Source organism: Manis pentadactyla, chromosome 6 (genome assembly GCF_030020395.1).
Source record: "Manis pentadactyla isolate mManPen7 chromosome 6, mManPen7.hap1, whole genome shotgun sequence".
Taxonomy (NCBI): domain Eukaryota; kingdom Metazoa; phylum Chordata; class Mammalia; order Pholidota; family Manidae; genus Manis; species Manis pentadactyla.
The window spans coordinates 133,333,510-133,356,734 of NC_080024.1; the positions used below are offsets into that span (position 1 = coordinate 133,333,510).

General features: G+C 40.2%; 1 protein-coding gene across 11 annotated transcripts in view; it reads right to left on the reverse strand.

Annotated features, from left to right (window-relative positions):
* Positions 1 to 11,691, reverse strand: part of PIAS2 (protein inhibitor of activated STAT 2) — a 128,587-nt gene extending 116,896 nt beyond the window's left edge. For 2 of the 11 annotated variants that reach the window (XM_036918664.2, XM_036918661.2), the window contains exon 1: positions 11,361 to 11,689. In XM_036918664.2, the coding sequence (XP_036774559.2) occupies positions 11,361 to 11,660 (300 nt within the window). In that variant the 5' untranslated portion in view covers positions 11,661 to 11,689. Of the gene's footprint in view, positions 1 to 11,079; positions 11,266 to 11,360 lie in introns of those variants that run through there. The other 9 variants (XM_036918666.2, XM_057504153.1, XM_036918662.2 and 6 more) reach the window with 7 other exon arrangements.
* Between the last annotated feature and the right edge of the window lie 11,534 nt (positions 11,692 to 23,225).

Below are 23,225 nucleotides of genomic sequence, written 5' to 3' on the forward strand. Positions count from 1 at the left end.
CTTTTCTTTTAAGATCAGGAACAAGACAACGATGCCCACTCTCACCACTTTTATTCAACATACTTCTGGAGGTCCTACCCATGGCAATCAGACAACACAAAGAAATAAAAGGCATCCACACTGGCAAGGAAGAAGTCAAACTGTCCCTGTTTGCAGATGACATGATGTTGTACATAAAAAAACCTAAAGAATCCACTCCAAAACTACTAAGTCTAATATCTGAATTCAGCAAAACTGCAGGATACAAAATTAACACACAGAAATCTGTTGCATTCCTATAACACTAACAATGAACTAGCAGAAACAAATTAGAAAAACAATTCCATTCACAATTGCATCAAAAAGAATAAAATACCTAGGAATAAATCTAACCAAGGAAGTCAAGGACCTATACTCTGAAAACTACAAGACACTCATGAGAGAAATTAAAGAAGATAGGAATAAATGGAAACACATCCCATGCTCATGCATCGGAAGAATTAATATTGTCAAAATGGCCATGCTGCCTAAAGCAATCCACAGATTCAACGCAATTCCTATCAAAATACCAACAGTATTCAACGAACTAGAGAAAATTGTTCTAAAATTCATATAGAAACACAAAAGACCCCAAATAGCCAAAGCAATCCTCAGAAGGAAGAATAAAGCTGGAGCGATTATGCTCCCCATCTTCAAGCTCTACTATAAAGCCAGAGTAATCAAGACAATTTGGCATTGGCACAAGAACAGAACCACACACCAATGGAACACACTAGAGAGCCCTGATATAAACCCAACTATATATGTCAATTACTATATGATAAAGGATCCATGGACATACAATGGGGAAATGACAGCCTCTTTAACAACTGGTGTTGGCAAAACTGGACAGCTACATGCTGAGAATGAAACTGGATTATTGTTTAACCCCATACACAAAAGTAAACTTGAAATGGATCAAAGACCTGAATGTAAGTCATGAAACCATAAAACTCTTAGAAGACAACATAGGCAAAAATCTCCTGAATATAAATATGAGCAACTTCTTCCTGAACGCGTCTCCTTGAGCAAGGGAAACAAAAGCAAAAATGAACACATGGGACTACATCAAACTAAAAAGTTTCTGTATGGCAAAGGACACCATCAACAGAACAAAAAGGCATCCTACAGTATGGGAGAATATATTTGTAAATGACATATCCCACAAGGGTTAACATCCAAAATATATAAAGAACTTACAAGCCTCAACACCCAAAAACCAAATAACCCAATTAAAAAATGGGCAGAGGATATGAACAGACACTCTCCAAAGAAGAAATTCAGATGGCCAACAGACACGTGAAAAGATGCTCCACATCAATAATCATCAGGGAAATGCAAATTAAGACCACAATGAGATATCACCTCACACCAGTAAGGATAGCCAGCATTGAAAAGACTAAGAACAACAAATGCTGGTGAGGATGTGGAGAAAGGGGAACCCTCCTACACTGCTGGTGGGAATGTAAGCTAGTTCAACCATTGTGGAAAGCAATATGGAGGTTCCTCAAAAAACTAAAAATAGAAATACCATTTGACCCGGGAATCCGACTCCTTGGAATTTACCCAAAGAATACAGCAGCCCAGTTTGAAAAAGACAGATGCCCCCCTATGTTTATTGCAGCACTATTTACAATAGCCAAGAAATGGAAGCAACCTAAGTGTCCATCAGTAGATGAATGGATAAAGAAGATGTGGTACATATACACAGTGGAATACTCTTCAGCCATAAGAAAGAAACAAATCCTACCACTTGCAACAACATGGATGGAGCTGGAGGATATTATGCTCAGTGAAACAAGTCAGGCAGAGAAAGACAAATGCCAAAGAGATTTCCCTCATTTGTGGAGTATAACAATGAAGCAAAACTGAAGGAACAAAATAGCAGCAGACTCAGAGACTCCAAGAATGAACTAGTGGTTACCAAAGGGGAGGGGTGTGGGAGGGCGGTTGGGGAGGGAGGGATAAGGGGATTGAGGGGTATTATGTTTAGTATACATGATGTGGGGGTTCACGGGAAAAACAATGTAGCACAGAGAAGGCAAACAGTTATACTGTGGCATCTTACTATACTGGTGGACAGTGACTGCATTGAGGTCTTCATAATATTGTAAATGTAGTAACCACATTGTTTTTTCATGTCAAACCTTCATAAGAGTGTATGTCAATAATACCTTAAGAAAAAACTAAAAAAAAAAAAGAAATAGAAGATAATTCTGCAGACCTGAAGAATCTCAAAACTAAAAAGGTACCCACCAGAAGTAATGAAAATGACCTATAACTATATACAATTCACAATACCAAAGATAAAGAGATAACTAGAAAGACTGTAAACAAGGTTACTATAAAAAGAAATAACCATCAGATTTGCAATGGACCTCTATTAGCAACAATGGCGTTTTAAAGTCCTACAGAACAACTTTCAAAGTTCAGAGGGAAAAACTGTTATTACCAACTTATACTTCTGTACCTAATCAGGAACAAAGGCAAGCCATTTTCATTCAAGAAATTAGAAAGCTCACCACCAGCACATTCTTCCCAAAACAACTAAATTATAGTCCAGTAAAATCAAAATGGAATTTAAAACAGAAAGACATGGCATTCAAATAACAACAGACCTAGTGCAGGAGTGCAATGTAAAGTAACTCCAGGATGACAGCTGTATAGCAGATCTAGAAAGCAAACTGCCCAAATTCAAAAGGAAGTTTTGAAAGCACCAGAAAGCCTATTATCTTTAAGAAAAGCTAAATGATTACAAGATAAGAACACACTGTAATATTAAATCTTAAAAAAAAAGTTTCCGTGAGCTTTCCTCAGCTCTTCTCACTTTCATGAGGACTTTGTTATATTTCTCCTTTAAGGATTACAGGTTTAATAACAGAAGTAAAGTTCCTCTACAGCTCCACACTACTTGGTTCTACAGTGACTAAAACTTGTATCAGCATACATATTACAAAGGCTGATTAGATTCAACTCCTAGAATCTTCCTGTAGAAGCAAAGAAAGTTTAGAAGGTTATAAGCCATAATATAAATGCTATAAATCTTGACAATGTAACAGAAAATGAAAGCTGGAAGAAGAGAAAGGGTGGAAGCTGGAGAAACAAAGGGAAATGGAGAGGTGTGAAATCCTTTTTTTGAAAGACTGGGAACAAAGACATATTGTATAAAATTGATAGTCAAGAAATAGAAATGTATCTATTATAAAAAGTTAAAAAATAATCAGCAGCAGAATTAGGAACAAAAATGTAACTGGTAGAAATGGAAGTGCTAGGAACAGATGGAAAACATGACCTAAATTTCTTATCTACTGGACAGTCAAGCAACAGATACTATTTAGAACTGAAAGAAAAGTCAAGATACAGGAAGATATGTGGTATTTTTGAGTTCTGGAATTAACCTAAAAAAATTTATCTCAATGGTTAAAGACAATTATATCAGGAGTGGGACTTAATGGGAAAGAATTTTTCTTTTTTAATTTTTCTCCACTGTCTGCACAAGTACTGCATTCTTAAAAAAAAAAAGACAATGGAAGTAAGTGATTTAAAAAATGTTATTAAGACTACTTTTCATATTAGGAAAAAAGCCAAGTTATCCAAAGTAATACAATCAATAACCATGCATCCCCAATGCAAATATTGAAAATATATATACCTTCTGAAATGTAATCAAGATTTACTTTTATTGACCTGAATTAATAACCAAGTAGAAAGCTCTGAATATCTATGTTAGTTTCAAACTGTTTTGCAAAGTCAAAAAAAATCTTAATTTTTTAACCCATTTATCCAAAAAGTCTAGGAGAAAGGCCACATTAATAAGGGATTCAAAATGAACATTCAGAGAGAATAGTTTGGGTTATGGCACCAACCACTTCCACATGCAATTCAACTGTACAATTTCTTAAATTCAGGTACAGACTAGCTGTCAAGACAACTCAATGGGGAAAAAATTATCTTTCAACAAATAGTGCTGGGAAAATTGGATACCCAGATACAAAAGAAGTTGAATCCCTACTTCACACCATAGATAAAAAAATTAACTCGAATGCATCAACAACCTAAATATAAAGGCTAAAACTATAAACTCTTTGACAAAAATGGGCATAAATCTATGAAACTGGATTGGGCAATAGTTTCTCAGAACTGACATCAAAAGAACAAGCAAGAAAGACAAAATAGATACATTAAACTTTGTCAAAATTTAGAACTTTTGCACTTCAAAGTATACTATGGAAAAAGTGAAGACAGTCCACCAAAAGGAAGAAGATATTTTGCAAACTATTTATCTGATGAAGAACTTGTATCTACATATATAAGGAACTCACACTTAAAAAGAAGAAACAACCCAACTTAAAAATTTTGATTAGGGCAAAAACCTTATGAGCAGACATTACTCCAAAGAAATACAAACAGTCAATAAGCACATGAAAAGATGCTTGATGTCGTCAGGGAAACACAAATCAAAACCATGATATACCATATTACACTGATGAAGGAAAAGATGTGGTGAAATTAGAACCCTTATAACCTTCTTGCAGAAATGTAAAATGGTAAAGCACTTTTGGAAAACAGTTTGACAGTTCCTCAAAAACTTTAACAGACTTACCACATGACCCAGTATTCTACTCTGAGATATCTACCAAAGAGAACTGAAAATACATGTCCACACAAAAGTATACACTTATAGATAAAAGTTCACAGCAGTGAAGAAAGAGGAAACCACCCAAATGTACATAAATTCATGAATGGAGAGACAAAATGTGGTCTAGTTCATAAAATGGAATATTATTCAGTCATAAAAAAAGGAATGAAGTAATGATACAGGCTACAATATGAACGAACCTTGAAAGGACTATGCTAAATGAGAGAAGCCAGACACAAAAGGCCACATGTATGATTCTATTTCTATGAAATGTCCAGAATAGGCAAATCCATGGAGATAGGAAGTAGATTAGTGGATGCTGGGGGCTGGGGCAAAGAGGGAATAGGGAATGACTGCTAATGGGTATGGAGTTTCTTTGGGGGTGATGAAAATGTTCTGGAATTAGATGGTGATGATGGTTGCACAACTCTGTGAATAGAACAAAACTACTGAATTGAACACTTTAAAAGACTGAATTTAAAAGGCATGTGAATTATATCTCAATTTTAAAAAGTTAAAAATAGACTGGCTAAAATCCAATCCAGAAAAATGCTGAGAAAATCCAATCCAAAAAAAAAGGCAAAAATGCTGTGTAAAGAGAAACATCTGCAGAATGTCAGAGTTAGAAAAATGTCAGCTTTATCAAAAAAGATGTTCACATTTACCAGTACCAGACAGAGGCTACAGAACTAAAAGGAAAACAAATGCAAAAGGGCTTACCATAACTACGAATATCTCGGTTTACTAGCTACTAAAATTCATCTATTTCATTTTAAATTAAATATTTAGTTTTGAATGTACTTTCATACACATGATCTCAAATGAAACCCTCCTGGAAATTTCAGTGTGTTCACTAACAGCTTTAAATCACATGGTGGATTCTGTTACATCACCTGTTAACCTATTTCCTTGCCCAATAATCGGAAGACAGGAGGGATGAGGACCTCTGACCTCAAATCCCCTTAACTTCCCATTCTCCCTCTGCATCCCAACAACACCTGAAATGACCAGGGTGACAAGTATTTTAGGTGTAAGGAACCAAACACTCAAGACAGAAAATCTGTTATAGAATTACTTAAGCTTCTTAGTATAAAATTTTATGTGTCCGGTATACCAGTATCTATTAAGAAAGTTATAATCACCGACTGTTTCACTAATCCCAAATTATACACCCAGAGTCTTAAACACACATTCACTATCATTCTCTGACACACACAGACATAATAAACTCTCATGCACAACAACAGGATGCAAAATAACCAAGAGTTTAAAATGTGTGTGTGTGTGTGTGTATTATAACTACAGTAGATCCCCTTTCTATCCCTACACTTGAGTAAAGTACAGAGTGGATTAATCAGCTTGAATTCTTGCAGGGGCCTTTTTAAGGACTGCACCAGCAGTCCTCAGTATGGATTTATGCAACTGAAGGAGTAAGAGTAAAAATGCTGCTCTGTTTGAAGAAGACATAAGGAACTTCAGAACCCCAACTGTCCTGCCTCTGCTCCACCCCTGTGCTTAGCTCCACTAGAGACTATTTTGGGGGGAGAAAGCAGGAGTGCAGGCCATCAGATCTTATGAGCTTATCCCAGGTTAATTCACAACTAGTTAGTTAATTTGCAAACTACTTAATTCACAAACACCTACCAATATAAATGCTGTAAACAATCAACTGATGAACTGAAAAATTTCTTCTCTAGTACCTTGAAAGCTTCAAATACATGATGCATTTCTACAATCGTCTTCAACTACTCAGCCCACAATTTCCCTTTACAGAGAACTTGCTCCTTCCTCTTCCTCAACCCATCAGGATGACCCCTCAGTCAGGTCTGTATGATGTGACTCTAACCTCCTGGCTATAGATGACTAGAACAGAAATGGGCTCTCACCTAAGCTCACAGCTTCTCTCCCAGAACAACTGAAAAACATGTGCTGGTAGCCTACTGGTCACCTGAACTAAAAGCAGAAAAATGTAGGGTTCCCATATTCTGCTATGACCAGAGAAGAGCTGTGGTAATGGCTCACGTATCAGTTTCAAAAAATATAATTGTCAGGCAGCCTCTTAAGGTTCTACAAGAGTTGCCTCATCAAATAAACTCCTTCCCCCAAGCCTACAAAGCAAAGGCATAGGAGTCACTAAAGCACAGTAAGGATGACCTTTCCCCAAATGCCTGACCTCCAGTACAGGAGATGGCAGCACCAGCCAAAGTGACCTGATCTGGTTATGCAGGCTCTTAGGGAGTGGCCCTAAGTAATAATAGACAAAGATAATGGAAATCTTTGCAGCGGCAGTATCAGCAGCCAAATATGTGGCATCCAGGTCAGCCATTTCCTCTAGTGCTAAGAAGTTAGCCAACAACTAATGCTTGTGATTTTTCCTGGTCTTTTAATTTACTTGACTATCACTCTGACCATCAAAATATATTCTGAAGTAGAAACCACTTAGAATGCCCTACTGTTTCTTCCCATTTTTCTCCTTTCTAATTAAGATTTTTAGTCAGCTGTCCTGTTTTCCCTCCCATATATGTCAAAAGAAGTGTGCTGGTTATTTATGATTCAGTTTAGTCCATAGACTACAGGATGATCGCTAGGAGTGCCACCTGGACCTGAAGAAAACTGAACAGAACAGTATAACTTAAGACTTTTAAGAGCACTGCCTCTAAAGCCAGATATCTGAGGTTAAAAATCCCAGGTCTTCCAGCCTCAAGCTGTGTGATACAGATAGTTACTTTATCTTTCCATGCCTCTTTTTCTTCATAGAATTGTGAGAAATAAGTATTTGTGTGAGATGCTTAGACCAGACCAGGCATGTAATAAGTGCTCAATTATAATGGATATCTGCCATTACCATTATATCACCGTTGGCAGAGGAGTACAAGGGGAGAATATAGTTCACCTTTAAATGTAGATGTTACTACCCATAGACCAATGGAACAGACTAGAGAGCCCTGATATAAACCCAACTATATACAGTCAATTAATATATGATAAAGGAACCACGGACATACAATGGAGAAATGACAGCCTCTTTAACAACTGGTGTTGGCAAAACTGGACAGCTACATGCTGAGAATGAAACTGGATTATTGTTTAACCCCATATACAAAAGTAAACTTGAAATGGATCAAAGACCTGAATGTAAGTCATGAAACCATAAAACTCTTAGAAGACAACATAGGCAAAAATCTCCTGAATATAAATATGAGCAACTTCTTCCTGAATGCATCTCCTCAAGCAAGGGAAACAAAAGCAAAAATGAACACATGGGACTACATCAAACTAAAAAGTTTCTGTATGGCAAAGGACACCATCAACAGAACAAAAAGGCATCCTACAGTATGGGAGAATATATTTGTAAATGACATATCCCACAAGGGTTAACATCCAAAATATATGAAGAACTAAAAGCCTCAATACCCAAAAACCAAATAACCCGATTAAAAAATGGACAGAGGATATGAATAGACACTTCTCCAAAGAAGAAATTCGGATGGCCAACAGACACATGAAAAGATGCTCCACATCAATAATCATAAGGGAAATGCAAATTAAGACCACAATGAGATATCACCTCACACCAGTAAGGATGGCCAGCATTGATAAGACTAAGAACAACAAATGCTGGTGAGGATATGGAGAAAGGGGAACCCTCCTACACTGCTGGTGGGAATGTAAGCTAGTTCAACCATTGTGGAAAGCAATATGGAGGTTCCTCAAGAAACTAAAAACAGAAATACCATTTGACCCAGGAATCCCATTCCTTGGAATTTACCCAAAGAATACATCTTCTCGGATTCAAAAAGACATATGCACCCCCATGTTTATCGCAGCACTTTTTACAATAGCCAAGATACAGAAGCAACCTAAGTGTCCATCAGTAGATGAATGGATAAAGAAGAGGTGGTACATATACACAATGGAATACTATTCAACCATAAGAAACAAATCCTACCATTTGCAGTAACATGGATGGAGCTGGAGGACATTATGCTCAGTGAAGTAAGCCAGGTGGAGAAAGACAAGTGCCAAATGATTTCCCTCATTTGTGGAGTATAACAAAGCAAAACTGAAGGAACAAAATAGCAGCAGACTCAGAGACTCCAAGAATGAACTAGTGGTTACCAAAGGGAAGGGGTGTGGGAGGGCGGGTGGGGAGGGAGGGATAAGGGGATTGAGCGGTATTATGTTCAGTACACATGATGTGGGGGTTCACGGGAAAAACAATGTAGCACAGAGAAGGCAAACAGTCATACTGTGGCATCTTACTACACTGGTGGACAGTGTCTGCATTGGGGTATGGGTGGGGACTTGATAATATGGGTAAATGTAGTAACCACATTGTTTTTTCATGTGAAACCTTCATAAGAGTGTATACCAATAATACCTTAATAAAAAAAAATTTTTTTAACGTAGATGTTACTGAGCAGCTAAGGCAAAGATTGGGGTGGATAACTCTTCCAGCATCTGCAGAGCCCATACCCTTCCCTCCCCTGTGAAAACTCTCTCCAGTTGCTCTCTGTTGTCAACTAAAGTGAACTGTTGGGGAGGAGACCATTTTCTATAAAGTGCAAGGAGAAGCAAAGACAAGCTGATTTACAGAGAGATGATGAAGCTGACCCACAAAACAAACTGGGGAGGGTAAGAGGGAGGAGAGGGGAGAGAGTGCAGAAAAGAGGGAGGGGGAAAGACAGAGAGGGAGAGAAAGAGAGAAAGGCTTCATTAGTTTCCAACCACTTTGCAGTTTCTAGGTCCACCCCAACCTAAGAACTAACTACTGTTTCTTACCCTATACTGACAAATAAATTCTCTTTTTATTATGCTTTGACCGACAAAATTTATAAAATTTAATACAAATCTTGGAAAAGCTTTCATCAACAAAAAAATCTTACGAAAAAGAAAAGTTGTATACATCTGTTATTATACAAAAATTAAGAAGGTACTGCAGGTAAAAATAAATTTAACTTCAAACTTCAGTCTACTCAATGCATCCTAAACCTAATGCATGAATTTACACAGGTGAGGTTCAGGCCTGCTTGTTTAAAAAGCTCCACAGGTGTTACAAGGTCTACAGCTGGAACTGAGACACTAAAACCCTTCCACTTATCGATATGAACACCCTTTACCTACTGCCATGATTCTGGGAATAAACTAACATGGGGCATAAAATGTATTAATATACTTTTCTCTTTACTGAGAATTTAATAATTCTCTTTAAACCAGCAGGAGAGGAAAAATGGCAGGCTAGGCCAACTATAACAATCTACCTTTACATCAGAATCACCAATATGTTCTTCTGCTGCATGTCCACTGTACCAGCCAGGTCACCAGCCAGCATCCTTCCCCGATCCCATCTTTCCCCAAAATACAATAATAAACATACAAAACTGAATCTTTCACCTGATTTCTATTTCTTCTTATTGCAGAAAAATAACCCTAATAACGTACGTTCGTTGTTGCGCACAAGGGTTGCAGTTAACTTAAAGTTCACATTCATCTCTACTTTGTTTTAATAGCGTTTCCGTTCTTAACTATTCTATTACGTTGCCAGTAATTCAGCAACCCATTAAAAAAAAATAAATCCCGGTCGTTTCTCAGTTTTATCTCAGCTGAGGACTCTAAAGGTTATCAGCCCGGGGAAAAATACCTTTTCCATTCTACCCCCAACATACACACATTTCAAACTTCTACTATACAAAGGTATCAACAATAAAGTTGTGACCTTGCTCTAAGGCTAGGAAGAAAAATGTTTTTCCTCAAAAGCAAAACGAGTTCACAAACCAACCTCATGACAACGCGGACTTCGCAGATTTCTTACCATGGCACCAAGAAAATATTAAGGTTTAAGGTTGATTACTGAAGACCGAGTTCCGAAAAAGGCACGCTTCTCTCCAAGATGTTGAAGAAGCACTGGTGGGAGGACGGGGCCTTTCTCGTGACAGATCTGACTAAACGGTAGCCATAGGAGTGGGAGACGGAAGAATTCCCAAATACAACTTCACGTTTCAGAAAACAGTCTCCCACCAAGTGAGTAGCATGTAGACTTCTGAATCATCAGACACGTACACCGTTGAGAAGGTGGAAAACCAAACCCTGCTTCCCACCCCAGCCCCTTAAATCAACGGGGAAGGCGGATCGCTACGAAACCGTCAGAGGGCGGCCCGGCCCGCCGCGCCAGGTGTGCGGAGCCCGGGCGGGAACCACCGGCCGCTCGCCCTGGGCCCCAGGCCCACCACCCCCTCCCGGCCCCGGCGTCCGCCGCCGCCTGGCTCCCTTCCCCCGCCCGCCGCCGAAGGCGCGGGCCGGGATTCCGGGCTCCGTCAGTGGGTCCCTGAGAAACAAGAAGGTGGCGGCCCGCGACGTTGCGGCTTCCCCGCCTCCCCTCCTCACCCCTCCCCCGCGGCCTCCGCTCTCCACTCCCCGCTTACTCTCAACTCCTCGAAATCCGCCATTTTGCACCACCCGCGGGCGTCGCCGCCGCTGCCGCCACAGCACCCCCGCCCGCTGCCACCAACGACGCCGCCGCCACAACGGCCGCCGCCTCTAGCACCATCCTGCACTGGGCGCCACCGAAGACGCCGCGGCCGCCGCCGGTTCGTCACGTGACCGGCGCGGGAGCTCCGCCCCCGACGCTCGCGCCTTGCCTTCCCGGCGCCCCCCCACACCCTCTGCCTGCCACAGGCCGCCCCTGTCTTCCGCCCGCGCTCGCCTGGTATCGGCTCCAGTGCTCTCCCGCCGCCTGCCAGCCTCCCGCGTGCCTTCTGGCGCCCGGGGCGTGCGTTCCTCGACCCCGCACGGGGCCTGCTTTCCTCGGCGCGGCAGCCCGGCCCGCTCTCCTGAAGCGCCGCTGCGAGTGCAGCGTTACCGGGCCTCGAGGAGGGCTTGGCCTGGGGGAGTGGCAGAGAGGAAGAGAGGTGCCGCGACTCGTGACAGGAACATTTCGGGAAACTTCTACAGTGCCCTTCCATACAGTGGCTGTGGACGGATGAAGGAGCCGCAAATAAACCATCCCCCACTTCCCAGTAGTTGAGGCAGAACAGTCTAAACATGGGTGTTGGGTAAACTATTGTTACAATCTAATGGTGCAGATTGGTGAGACCTCTTTGGATTACTAATATCCTCAAAGTACCAACCTGGCCGACTGATTCTTGCTGTCTTTGAAAGGCGACTGAATGTCACGAACTGCAGAGTTGAAACAGTCGGGGTGGAAATGGGGGAGAAGTGACCTAGCGCTCAGAAAGGGCCCTGGTAAAAAGTCGAGGGGTCAGGGAGATCGGGGAGCTAGGAAAAAAGGAATGCCAGGGTCAGAGTAGATGGAAGGAAGCTTAATGACACCCCAGACTTCTTGATACAGCATAAGAGATGCTGAGTCAAACGTCAGAAAATTCGTTAGACTAAGTCCAGGGTTCAAATTTCCTTGAAGAGGTGGATGGAAGAACACCAAGAAAATACTTTAAACGCTTAATATAATATGCAAGGCCGTGTTTAATCTGAGTCTTGCCTAGTGTCCCTTCCAACTGTAGTTCTTTCAGTTCAATCATCAGACCACCACCACGTCTTAGGACCTCCGAATGTTGATTCTGGGGCCAAGAATAATTTCCCACTCGACCTCTTTGCCTAACTCCTATTCATTCTTCAAGTCTTAGCATCTCAGTATCTCTTCAGGTGCACCTGCATACCCCCATTTTAATCCAAATCTCTGTCAATGACCTCTCAAAGGACCCGGAAATTTTCTCTCATATTTCTGAATGGTAATTATGTAGGTATTTGTGTGGTTTTTATATAATTATTATTCAAAAATTTTATCTTAGAAAATGGTTTTGAACCCACTAGATGGTATTGACTAACAAGTAATTGGTATCTTGTTTGTTTAATGAATAAAAGAATAAATGAATGGTACCTAGAGTGGGTTCTAATTCTAGTTGCCCACTATTTGTGAGCTTAAGCTTAGCTTATTCTCCTTAGGCCTTGGTTTAGAACTCAGTGGGGTTTCTTGTGTTGAACAGACATTAAGTGAAGGCCACTATAGGCTAAGAGCTTTGAAATAATAGAATGATGAATAGAATATAATACAGTCTAATACCACGGAGCTTATAACTCATAAGAGGAACTGAAATGAACACAAAACTAAGAGAAGCAAGGCCACACTGATAACTTCTTTGTAGTGTTCACTGTAGTGTTGGGTAGGTTTGTCTACAAGGAATTCTAGATGGTGCCTCAGACTGGCCTAAGCCAATAATAACTAATGTGCTCATTGCCACAGTGATTAGATCAGAACTGGATCTGTAAATCTAAATACTACAGGGTATTTCCAGGCTTTGCCAATTAGATCAAGTATGGGCCCATACCCTAAGGTAGGCCAATCAGGTAGCACAATAAATGTCTGGGACATTCATTCAGTGATTAGAGGTAAGGAGACTTTCTGTCCTGTGGAACACTATAGCCATTTTGCTACAAGATGGCCTGCCTGAAGACCAACCCATCTCATGAGCAAAAATCACACACACAAAAATATACCCAGAATTATCTTTGACATCCACACAGCTCTGCCTTGTCAGTTTTCTTGAACCATTATCTTTACTGTTTTAGATAGTTTGAGGAGGGTTTTTAGTTATAAATGAAAGGGGTCTGAAGTAGGATGCTACTTTGTCTCCCTAAGCCAGATCACTAATTTGGCATCTTTTCTAAATTATACTCCCTAATATTCATTAAGTATTGGTTTAAAGGAAATCCTGGGTGGGAAGGAGTCTCTTAGCTCTAGTCAAAATTTGTATATCCCACCCATCAAAAATAAATCTCTGCACTTATGTTGATCTAACTTCCTTATACTGTGGCATCATAACATATGCTTGGAGAGGAGTTGGGAAAGGGATGTAGAGTAGTCACACCAGCACTAGAGGCCACATACCAAAGTACCACTTCCAACCACATACAAAACCGTTGCCCCAGAGTAATCCCATTAAATACAATTTTCAGGGAAATGACAGCCTCTTTAACAGCTGGTGTTGGCAAAACTGGACAGCTACATGCTGAGAATGAAACTGGATTATTATCTATTCTCATACACAAAAGTAAACTTGAAATGGATCAAAGACCTGAATGTAAGTCATGAAACCATAAAACTCTTAGAAGACAGGCAAAATTTCCCTAAATATAAACATGAGCAACTTCTTCCTGAACGCATGTCCTCGATCAAGGGAAACAAAAGCAAAAATGAACTCATGGGACTACATCAAACTAAAAAGCTTCTGTATGGCAAAGGACACCATCAACAGAACAAAAAGGCATCCTACAGTATGGGAGAATATACTTGTAAGTGACATATCCAACAAGGGGTTAACATCCAAAATATATGAAGAATTCACATGCCTCAACACCCAAAAAGCAAATAACCCAATTAAAAAATGGGCAGAGGATATGAATAGACACTTCTCCAAAGAAGAAATTCAGATGGCCAACAGACATATGAAAAGATGCTCCACATCAATAATCATAAGGGAAATGCAAATTAAGACCACAATGAGATATCACGTCACACCAGTAAGGATGGCCAGCATCGAAAAGACTGAGAACAACAAATGCTGGTGAGGATGCGGAGAAAGGGGAACCCTCCTACACTGCTGGTGGGAATGTAAGCTAGTTCAACCATTGTGGAAAGCAATACGGAGGTTCCTCAAGAAACTAAAAACAGAAATACCATTTGACCCGGGAATCCCATTCCTTGGAATTTACCCAAAGAATACATCTTCTCAGATTCAAAAAGACATATGCACCCCTATGTTTATCGCAGCACTTTTTACAATAGCCAAGATACAGAAGCAACCTTAGTATCCATCAGTAGATGAATGGATAAAGAAGAGGTGGTACATATACACAATGGAATACTATTCAGCCATAAGAAAGAAACAAATCCTACCATTTGCAACAACATGGATGGAGCTGGAGGATATTATGCTCAGTGAAATAAGCCAGGTGGAGAAAGACAAGTGCCAAATGATTTCCCTCTTTTGTGGAGTATAATAACGAAGCAAAACTGAAGTAACAAAACAGCAGCAGACTCACAGACTCCAAGAAGGGATTAGCAGTTACTAAAGGGGAGGGCTGTGGGAGGGCAGGTGGGGAGGGAGGGAGAAGGGGGTTGAAGGGTATTATGTTTAGTACACATGGTGTGAGGGGTCATGGGGAAAACAGTATAGCACAGAGAAGGCAAAGTGAATCTGTGGCATCTTACTACACTGATGGACAGTGACTGCAATGGGGTATGGGTGGAAACTTGATAAAATGGGTAAATGTAGTAACCACACTTTTTTCATGTGAAACCTTCATAAGACTGTATATTAATAATACCTTAATAAAAAAAATTTTTAAATACAATTTTTAATGATAAAACATGTATACTCTTTATGGATTGAGATTTTTAGGCAATACTTGGCTAGGCTACTGCCTTAATCTGACTCCAGGCAAAAAATGTAAGTATTGTAATTAAAATGTCCTACAGTTATACTACATAGAGTCAAATGTCTCAGAATTAGCTTTTCCACTTATTAGCTGTGTAACTTTAGAAAATCTCAACCTAATTTTTATAATCTATAATACAAGAATAATTATTCCTGATCTCAGCATGTTGGAGGATTACATCAATTATGTAAGTTCATTTTATGAGCTTCAAAGTGATAAATTTTCTTTATCTAAACAGCTGATAAACACACTGTAAAAAGTATTAAGAACCTCTTACATACCCATATGATACATATTAGTATCTTCAGAAAAGAGTATTCATCCTAGTTGAGTACATGATTCAACAATGCATGGAATATTGAATTTAGTTCCAAGTACCTGTTTTGCTAATCCTTTCCCTTCCTTATCCATCAGTCCATACCAATATTTCTCTTTTTCTTCCCACCAATTTTTTCCTCTCTCCCTACAACCATATTCAAGCCTCCTAAGTAGTTTCAAGCCACCTTTCTTCTTTCCACATAATCTACTTTATTCACTTGTCTTCACTCCTTTATGCTTAGTGTTTGGCCTCAACCTTTACTAAAACTAATAACAAAGAAACTGTTTTTTATCTTGAATTTATCTTTTAATTCATATCCCCAACTCTTTATTATGGAATTTTTAAACATAAGGAAAAGTTGAAAGCATAATACTATGAACGTCTGTATACACAGCAACTAGATTGAACAATTATTAATATTTGAACAATAATTTTTCTTAACTTATAATTTACATATAGGGAAATCCTCATATCTTAAGTAAGCATCAATTTGTTTTAAAAAGTGTTTATCAAGAATAGAACAGGGGGGCGGAAGATGGCGGCGTGAGTAGAGCAGCGGAAATCTCCTCCCAAAACAACATATATCTAGGAAAATATAACAAAGACAACCCTTCCTAGAATAAAGACCAGAGGACACAGGACAATATCCAGACCACATCCACACCTGAGAGAACCCAGCGCCTCGCGAAGGGGGTAAGATACAAGCCCCGGCCCCGCGGGAGCCGAGCGCCCCTCCCCCCCAGCTCCCGGCGGGAGAAGAGCAGGCAGAGCGGGAGGGAGACGGAGCCCAGGACTGCTGAACACCCAGCCCCAGCCATCCGGGCCAGAGTGTAGGGCCCTCGATACTGGGAAAACAGGGCAGCAAGAACAGTGAGCAGGCACTGGAGGCTGGGCGACAGAGGACATAAGAAAAGCGCGCGACCATTTTCTTTTTTGCTTTTTTGCTGCTTTGTTTTGGCGAGCGCTGTTTGGAAGTCTTAAAGGGACAGGGACCCCAATATTAGGGAAACAGGGCAGAAAGACCGGTGAGCAGAGGCCTGAGGCTGGCACCGGAGAATAAAGAAAAACGAACGACCACCTTTTTTTTTTAAATAAAAATATTTTTTTTTTTTAATTAAAAAAATTTTTTTTCTTGTTTTTTTTTGTGGTCGTTGTTTTGTTTTGGCGGGTGCTTTTTGGAAGTCTTAAAGGGGCAGGGCGGGCCACTTAATCCAGAGGTAGGGAATCCGGGACCTCAGGGCACCCTAACCCCTGGGCTGCAGGGAGCAGGGAGGCCCCTTACAGAGATAAATAGCCTCCCAGCAGCTCCTGCTCCAACGCGACTCCACCATTTTGGAGTAGCTGCCCGAGCCAGGCCACGCCCACAGCAACAGCGGAGATTAACTCCATAGCAGCCGGGCAGGAAGCAGAAACCCTGTCTGCGCGCAGCTGCGCAGCACAAGCCACTAGAGGCCGCTGTTCTCCCAGGAGAGGAGGGCCACAAACCAACAAGAAAGGAAGTCCTTCCAGCCGTCACTCATCCCAGTTCTGCAGACTATTCCTATCACCATGAAAAGGCAAAGCTACAGGCAGACAAAGATCACAGAGACAACACCAGAGAAGGAGACAGACCTAACCAGTCTTCCTGACAAAGAATTCAAAATAAGAATCATAAACATGCTGACAGAGATGCAGAGAAATACGCAAGAAAAATGGGATGAAGTCCGGAAAGAGATCACAGATGCCAGAAAGGAGATCGCAGAAATGAAACAAACTCTGGAAGGGTTTATAAGCAGAATGGATAGAATGCAAGAGGCCATTGATGGAATTGAAATCAGAGAACAGGAACGCATGGAAGCTGACATAGAGAGAGACAAAAGGATCTCCAGGAATGAAACAATATTAAGAGAACTGTGTGACCAATCTAAAAGGAGCAATATCCGTATTATAGGGGTCCCAGAAGAAGAAGAGAGAGGCAAAGAGATGGAAAGTATCTTAGAAGAAATAATTGCTGAAAACTTCCCCACACTGGGGGAGGAAGTAATCAAACAGACCACGGAAATACACAGAATCCCCAACAGAAAGGATCCAAGAAGGGCAACACCAAGACACATAATAATTAAAATGGCAAAGATCAAGGACAAGGAAAGAGTGTTAAAGGCAGCTAGAGAGAAAAAGGTCACCTATAAAGGGAAACCCATCAGGCTAACGTCAGATTTCTCAACAGAAACCCTACAGGCCAGAAGAGAATGGCATGATATATTTAATACAATGAAACAGAAGGGCCTTGAACCAAGGATACTGTATCCAGCACGACTATCATTCAAATATGACGGTGGGATTAAACAATTCCCAGACAAACAAAAGCTGAGGGAATTTGCTTTCCACAAACCACCTCTACAGAACATCTTACAGGGACTGCTCTAGATGGGAGCACTCCTAGAAAGAGCACAGCACAAAACACCCAACATATGAAGAATCGAGGAGGAGGAACAAGAAGGGAGAGAAGAAAAGAATCTCCAGACAGTGTATATAACAGCTCAATAAGCGAGCTAAGTTAGGCAGTAAGATACTAAAGAGGCTAACCTTGAACCTTTGGTAACCACAAATTTAAAGCCTGCAATGGCAATAACTACATATCTTTCAATAGTCACCCTAAATGTTAATGGGTTGAATGCACCAATCAAAAGACACAGAGTAACAGAATGGATAAAAAAGCAAGACCCATCTATATGCTGCTTACAAGAAACTCACCTCAAACCCAAAGACATGTACAGACTAAAAGTCAAGGGATGGAAAAACATATTTCAAGCAAACAACAGTGAGAAGAAAGCAGGGGTTGCAGTACTAATATCAGACAAAATAGACTTCAAAACAAAGAAAGTAACAAGAGACAAAGAAGGACACTACATAATGATAAAGGGCTCAGTCAAACAAGAGGATATAACCATTCTAAATATATATGCACCCAACACAGGAGCACCAGCATATGTGAAACAAATACTAACAGAACTAAAGGGGGATATAGACTGCAATGCATTCATTCTAGGAGACTTCAACACACCACTCACCCCAAAGGATAGATCCACTGGGCAGAAAATAAGTAAGGACACGGAAGCACTGAACAACACAGTAGAGCAGATGGACCTAATAGACATCTATAGAACTCTACATCCAAAAGCAGCGGGATATACATTCTTCTCAAGTGCACATGGAACATTCTCCAGAATAGACCACATACTAGGCCACAAAAAGAACCTCAGAAAATTCCAAAAGATTGAAATCCTACCAACCAACTTTTCAGACCACAAAGGCATAAAACTAGAAATAAACTGTACAAAGAAAGCAAAGAGGCTCACGAACACATGGAGGCTTAACAACACGCTCCTAAATAATCAATGGATCAATGACCAAATCAAAATGGAGATCCAGCAATATATGGAAACAAATGACAACAACAACACTAAGCCCCAACTTCTGTGGGACACAGCAAAAGCAGTCTTAAGAGGAAAGTATATAGCAATCCAAGCATATTTAAAAAAGGAAGAGCAATCCCAAATGAATGGTCTAATGTCACAATTATCGAAATTGGAAAAAGAAGAACAGATGAGGCCTAAGGTCAGCAGAAGGAGGGACATAATAAAGATCAGAGAAGAAATAAATAAAATTGAGAAGAATAAAACAATAGCAAAAATCAATGAAACCAAGAGCTGGTTCTTCGAGAAAATAAACAAAATAGATAAGCCTCTAGCCAGACTTATTAAGAAGAAAAGAGAGTCAACACAAATCAACAGTATCAGAAACGAGAAAGGAAAAATCACGACGGACCCCACGGAAATGCAAAGAATTATTGGAGAATACTATGAAAACCTATATGCTAACAAGCTGGGAAACCTAGGAGAAATGGACAACTTCCTAGAAAAATATAACCTTCCAAGATTGACCCAGGAAGAAACAGAAAATCTAAACAGACCAATTACCAGCAATGAAATTGAAGAGGTAATCAAAAAACTACCAAAGAACAAAACCCCCGGGCCAGATGGATTTACCTCGGAATTTTATCAGACATACAGGGAAGACATAATACCCATTCTCCTTAAAGTCTTCCAAAAAATAGAGGAGGAGGGGATACTCCCAAACTCATTCTATGAAGCTAACATCACCCTAATACCAAAACCAGGCAAAGACCCCACCAAAAAAGAAAACTACAGACCAATATCCCTGATGAACGTAGATGCAAAAATACTCAACAAAATATTAGCAAACCGAATTCAAAAATACATCAAAAGGATCATACACCATGACCAAGTGGGATTCATTCCAGGGATGCAAGGATGGTACAACATTCGAAAGTCCATCAACATCATCCACCACATCAACAAAAAGAAAGACAAAAACCACATGATCATCTCCATAGATGCTGAAAAAGCATTTGACAAAGTTCAACATCCATTCATGTTAAAAACTCTCAGCAAAATGGGAATAGAGGGCAAGTACCTCAACATAATAAAGGCCATCTATGATAAACCCACAGCCAACATTATATTGAACAGCGAGAAGCTGAAAGCATTTCCTCTGAGATCGGGAACTAGACAGGGATGCCCACTCTCTCCACTGTTATTTAACATAGTACTGGAGGTCCTAGCCACGGCAATCAGACAAAATAAAGAAATACAAGGAATCCAGATTGGTAAAGAAGAAGTTAAACTGTCACTATTTGCAGATGACATGATACTGTACATAAAAAACCCTAAAGACTCCACCCCAAAACTACTAGAACTGATATCGGAATACAGCAAAGTTGCAGGATACAAAATCAACACACAGAAATCTGTGGCTTTCCTATATACTAACAATGAACCAACAGAGAGAGAAATCAGGAAAACAACTCCATTCACAATTGCATCAAAAAAAATAAAATACCTAGGAATAAACCTAACCAAAGAAGTGAAAGACTTATACTCTGAAAACTACAAGTCACTCTTAAGAGAAATTAAAGGGGACACTAACAGATGGAAACTCATCCCATGCTCGTGGCTAGGAAGAATTAATATCGTTAAAATGGCCATCCTGCCCAAAGCAATATACAGATTTGATGCAATCCCTATGAAACTACCAGCAACATTCTTCAATGAACTGGAACAAATAATTCAAAAATTCATATGGAAACACCAAAGACCCCGAATAGCCAAAGCAATCCTGAGAAAGAAGAATAAAGTAGGGGGGATCTCACTCCCCAACTTCAAGCTCTACTATAAAGCCATAGTAATCAAGACAATTTGGTACTGGCACAAGAGCAGAGCCACAGACCAATGGAACAGACTAGAGAATCCAGACATTAACCCAGACATATATGGTCAATTAATATTTGATAAAGGAGCCATGGACATACAATGGCGAAATGACAGTCTTTTCAACAGGTGGTGCTGGCAAAACTGGACAGCTACATGTAGGAGAATGAAACTGGACCATTGTCTAACCCCATATACAAAAGTAAACTCAAAATGGATCAAAGACCTGAATGTAAGCCATGAAACCATTAAACTCCTGGAAGAAAACATAGGCGAAAACCTCTTAGACATAAACATGAGTGACCTCTTCTTGAACATATCTCCCCGGGCAAGGAAAACAACAGCAAAAATGAGTAAGTGGGACTATATTAAGCTGAAAAGCTTCTGTACAGCAAAAGACACCATCAATAGAACAAGAAGGATCCCTACAGTATGGGAGAATATATTTGAAAATGACACATCCGATAAAGGCTTGACGTCCAGAATATATAAGGAGCTCTCACGCCTCAACAAACAAAAAACAAATAACCCAATTAAAAAATGGGCAGAGGAACTGAACAGACAGTTCTCCAAAAAAGAAATACAGATGGCCAACAGACACATGAAAAGATGCTCCACATCGCTAATTATCAGAGAAATGCAAATTAAAACTACAATGAGGTATCACCTCACACCAGTAAGGATGGCTGCCATCCAAAAGACAAACAACAACAAATGTTGGCGAGGCTGTGGAGAAAGGGGAACCCTCCTACACTGCTGGTGGGAATGTAAGTTAGTTCAACCATTGTGGAAAGCAGTATGGAGGTACATCAAAATGCTCAAAACAGACTTACCATTTGACCCAGGAATTCCACTCCTAGGAATTTACCCTAAGAATGCAGCAATCAAGTTTGAGAAAGACAGATGCACCCCTATGTTTATTGCAGCACTATTTACAATAGCCAAGAATTGGAAGCAACCTAAATGTCCATCAATAGATGAATGGATAAAGAAGATGTGGTACATATACACAATGGAATACTACTCAGCTATAAGAAAAGGGCAAATCCAATCATTTGCAGCAACATGGATGGAGCTGGAGGGTATTATGCCCAGTGAAACAAGCCAAGCAGAGAAAGAGAAATACCAAATGATTTCACTTATCTGTGGAATATAAGAACAAAGGAAAAACTGAAGGAACAAAACAGCAGCAGAATCACAGAACTCAAGAATGGACTAACAGGTACCAAAGGGAAAGGGACTGGGGAGGATGGGTGGGTAGGGAGGGATAAGGGTGGGAGAAGTAGGGGGGTATTAAGATTAACATGCATGGGGGGGTAGGAGAAAAGGGAGGGCTGTACAACACAGAGAAGGCAAGTAGTGATTCTACAACATTTTGCTATGCTGATGGACAGTGACTGTAAAGGGGTTTATAGGGGAGACCTGGTATAGGGGAGAGCCTAGTAAACATAATATTCGTCAGGTAAGTGTAGATTAGTGATAGCAAAAAAAAAAAAAAAAAAGGGCAGTTCCTGTGTGGTAACCTCCAACGAGTTCTACACAAGGGTATAAAGGGCATATAAAAGTGTAGGCAAAGGGTCTGTTTGTGTTTATACAGAGGATCAAAGCCTAATTGGGCTACCCCGAAAATGAACTAAGATACGATATGAAAAAGAACTTCCAACATCTGCACCCTCTGGAAGACTCATGCCAGAAGATGATCATCAAAAAACCCCAACAAAGATCCACGCACTGCTACAGCTGTAGATGCACTCATCCCACCAGTTCCTGGACTTGCCATGGGAATGAGGAAGGAGATATCTAAGCTGGCCTGTGCATACAGTAAAACAACAAAATTGGACTGGATCTATACTGTTGGAACTCAACCAAGAATTTGGAGAAGTGCAAATTGTAGCGCTCCAAAGTCTTACAACTACAAACTATTTATTGTTAAAAGAACATATGGCATGTGAACAGTCCCCAGGAATGGGTTGTTTTAATTTGTCTGATTTCTCTCAGACTGTTCAAGTTCATTTGGACAATATCCACCATATCATAGATAAGTTTTCACAAATGCCTAAGGTGCCTAACTGGTTTTCTTGGTTTCACTGCAGATGGCTGGTAATTACAGATATGCTTTGGTTATGTAACTATACTCCTATTATGTTAATGTGTGTGTGCAATTTAAGTAGTAGCTTAAAACCTATACATGCTGAAGTTACTCTACAAGAAGATATATCAAAGAAATAATCAATCTTCCCATGTTTTCTTCCGCCTGCTACTTCTATAGCTTTTCTTCTTCCTTCCTAATTACAACCCTTAAATAGAATTCGTGCCTCATATCAAATTTACCGAGTATCATAATTCTTCCAAGTGGTAAAGATACCTCAAGACAAATGCTGGGCATAGAAGCCACAGGGCATAAATATGCAAAGAAGTAAAAAGCTAACTTTTTCAAACAATAAGGCTTCTCTCTCACTTACCAACTTCACATTTCCTTGTATGGCCCCGGAAGATGACTGGTTAGCCAGAGACGGGTAAGATTCCT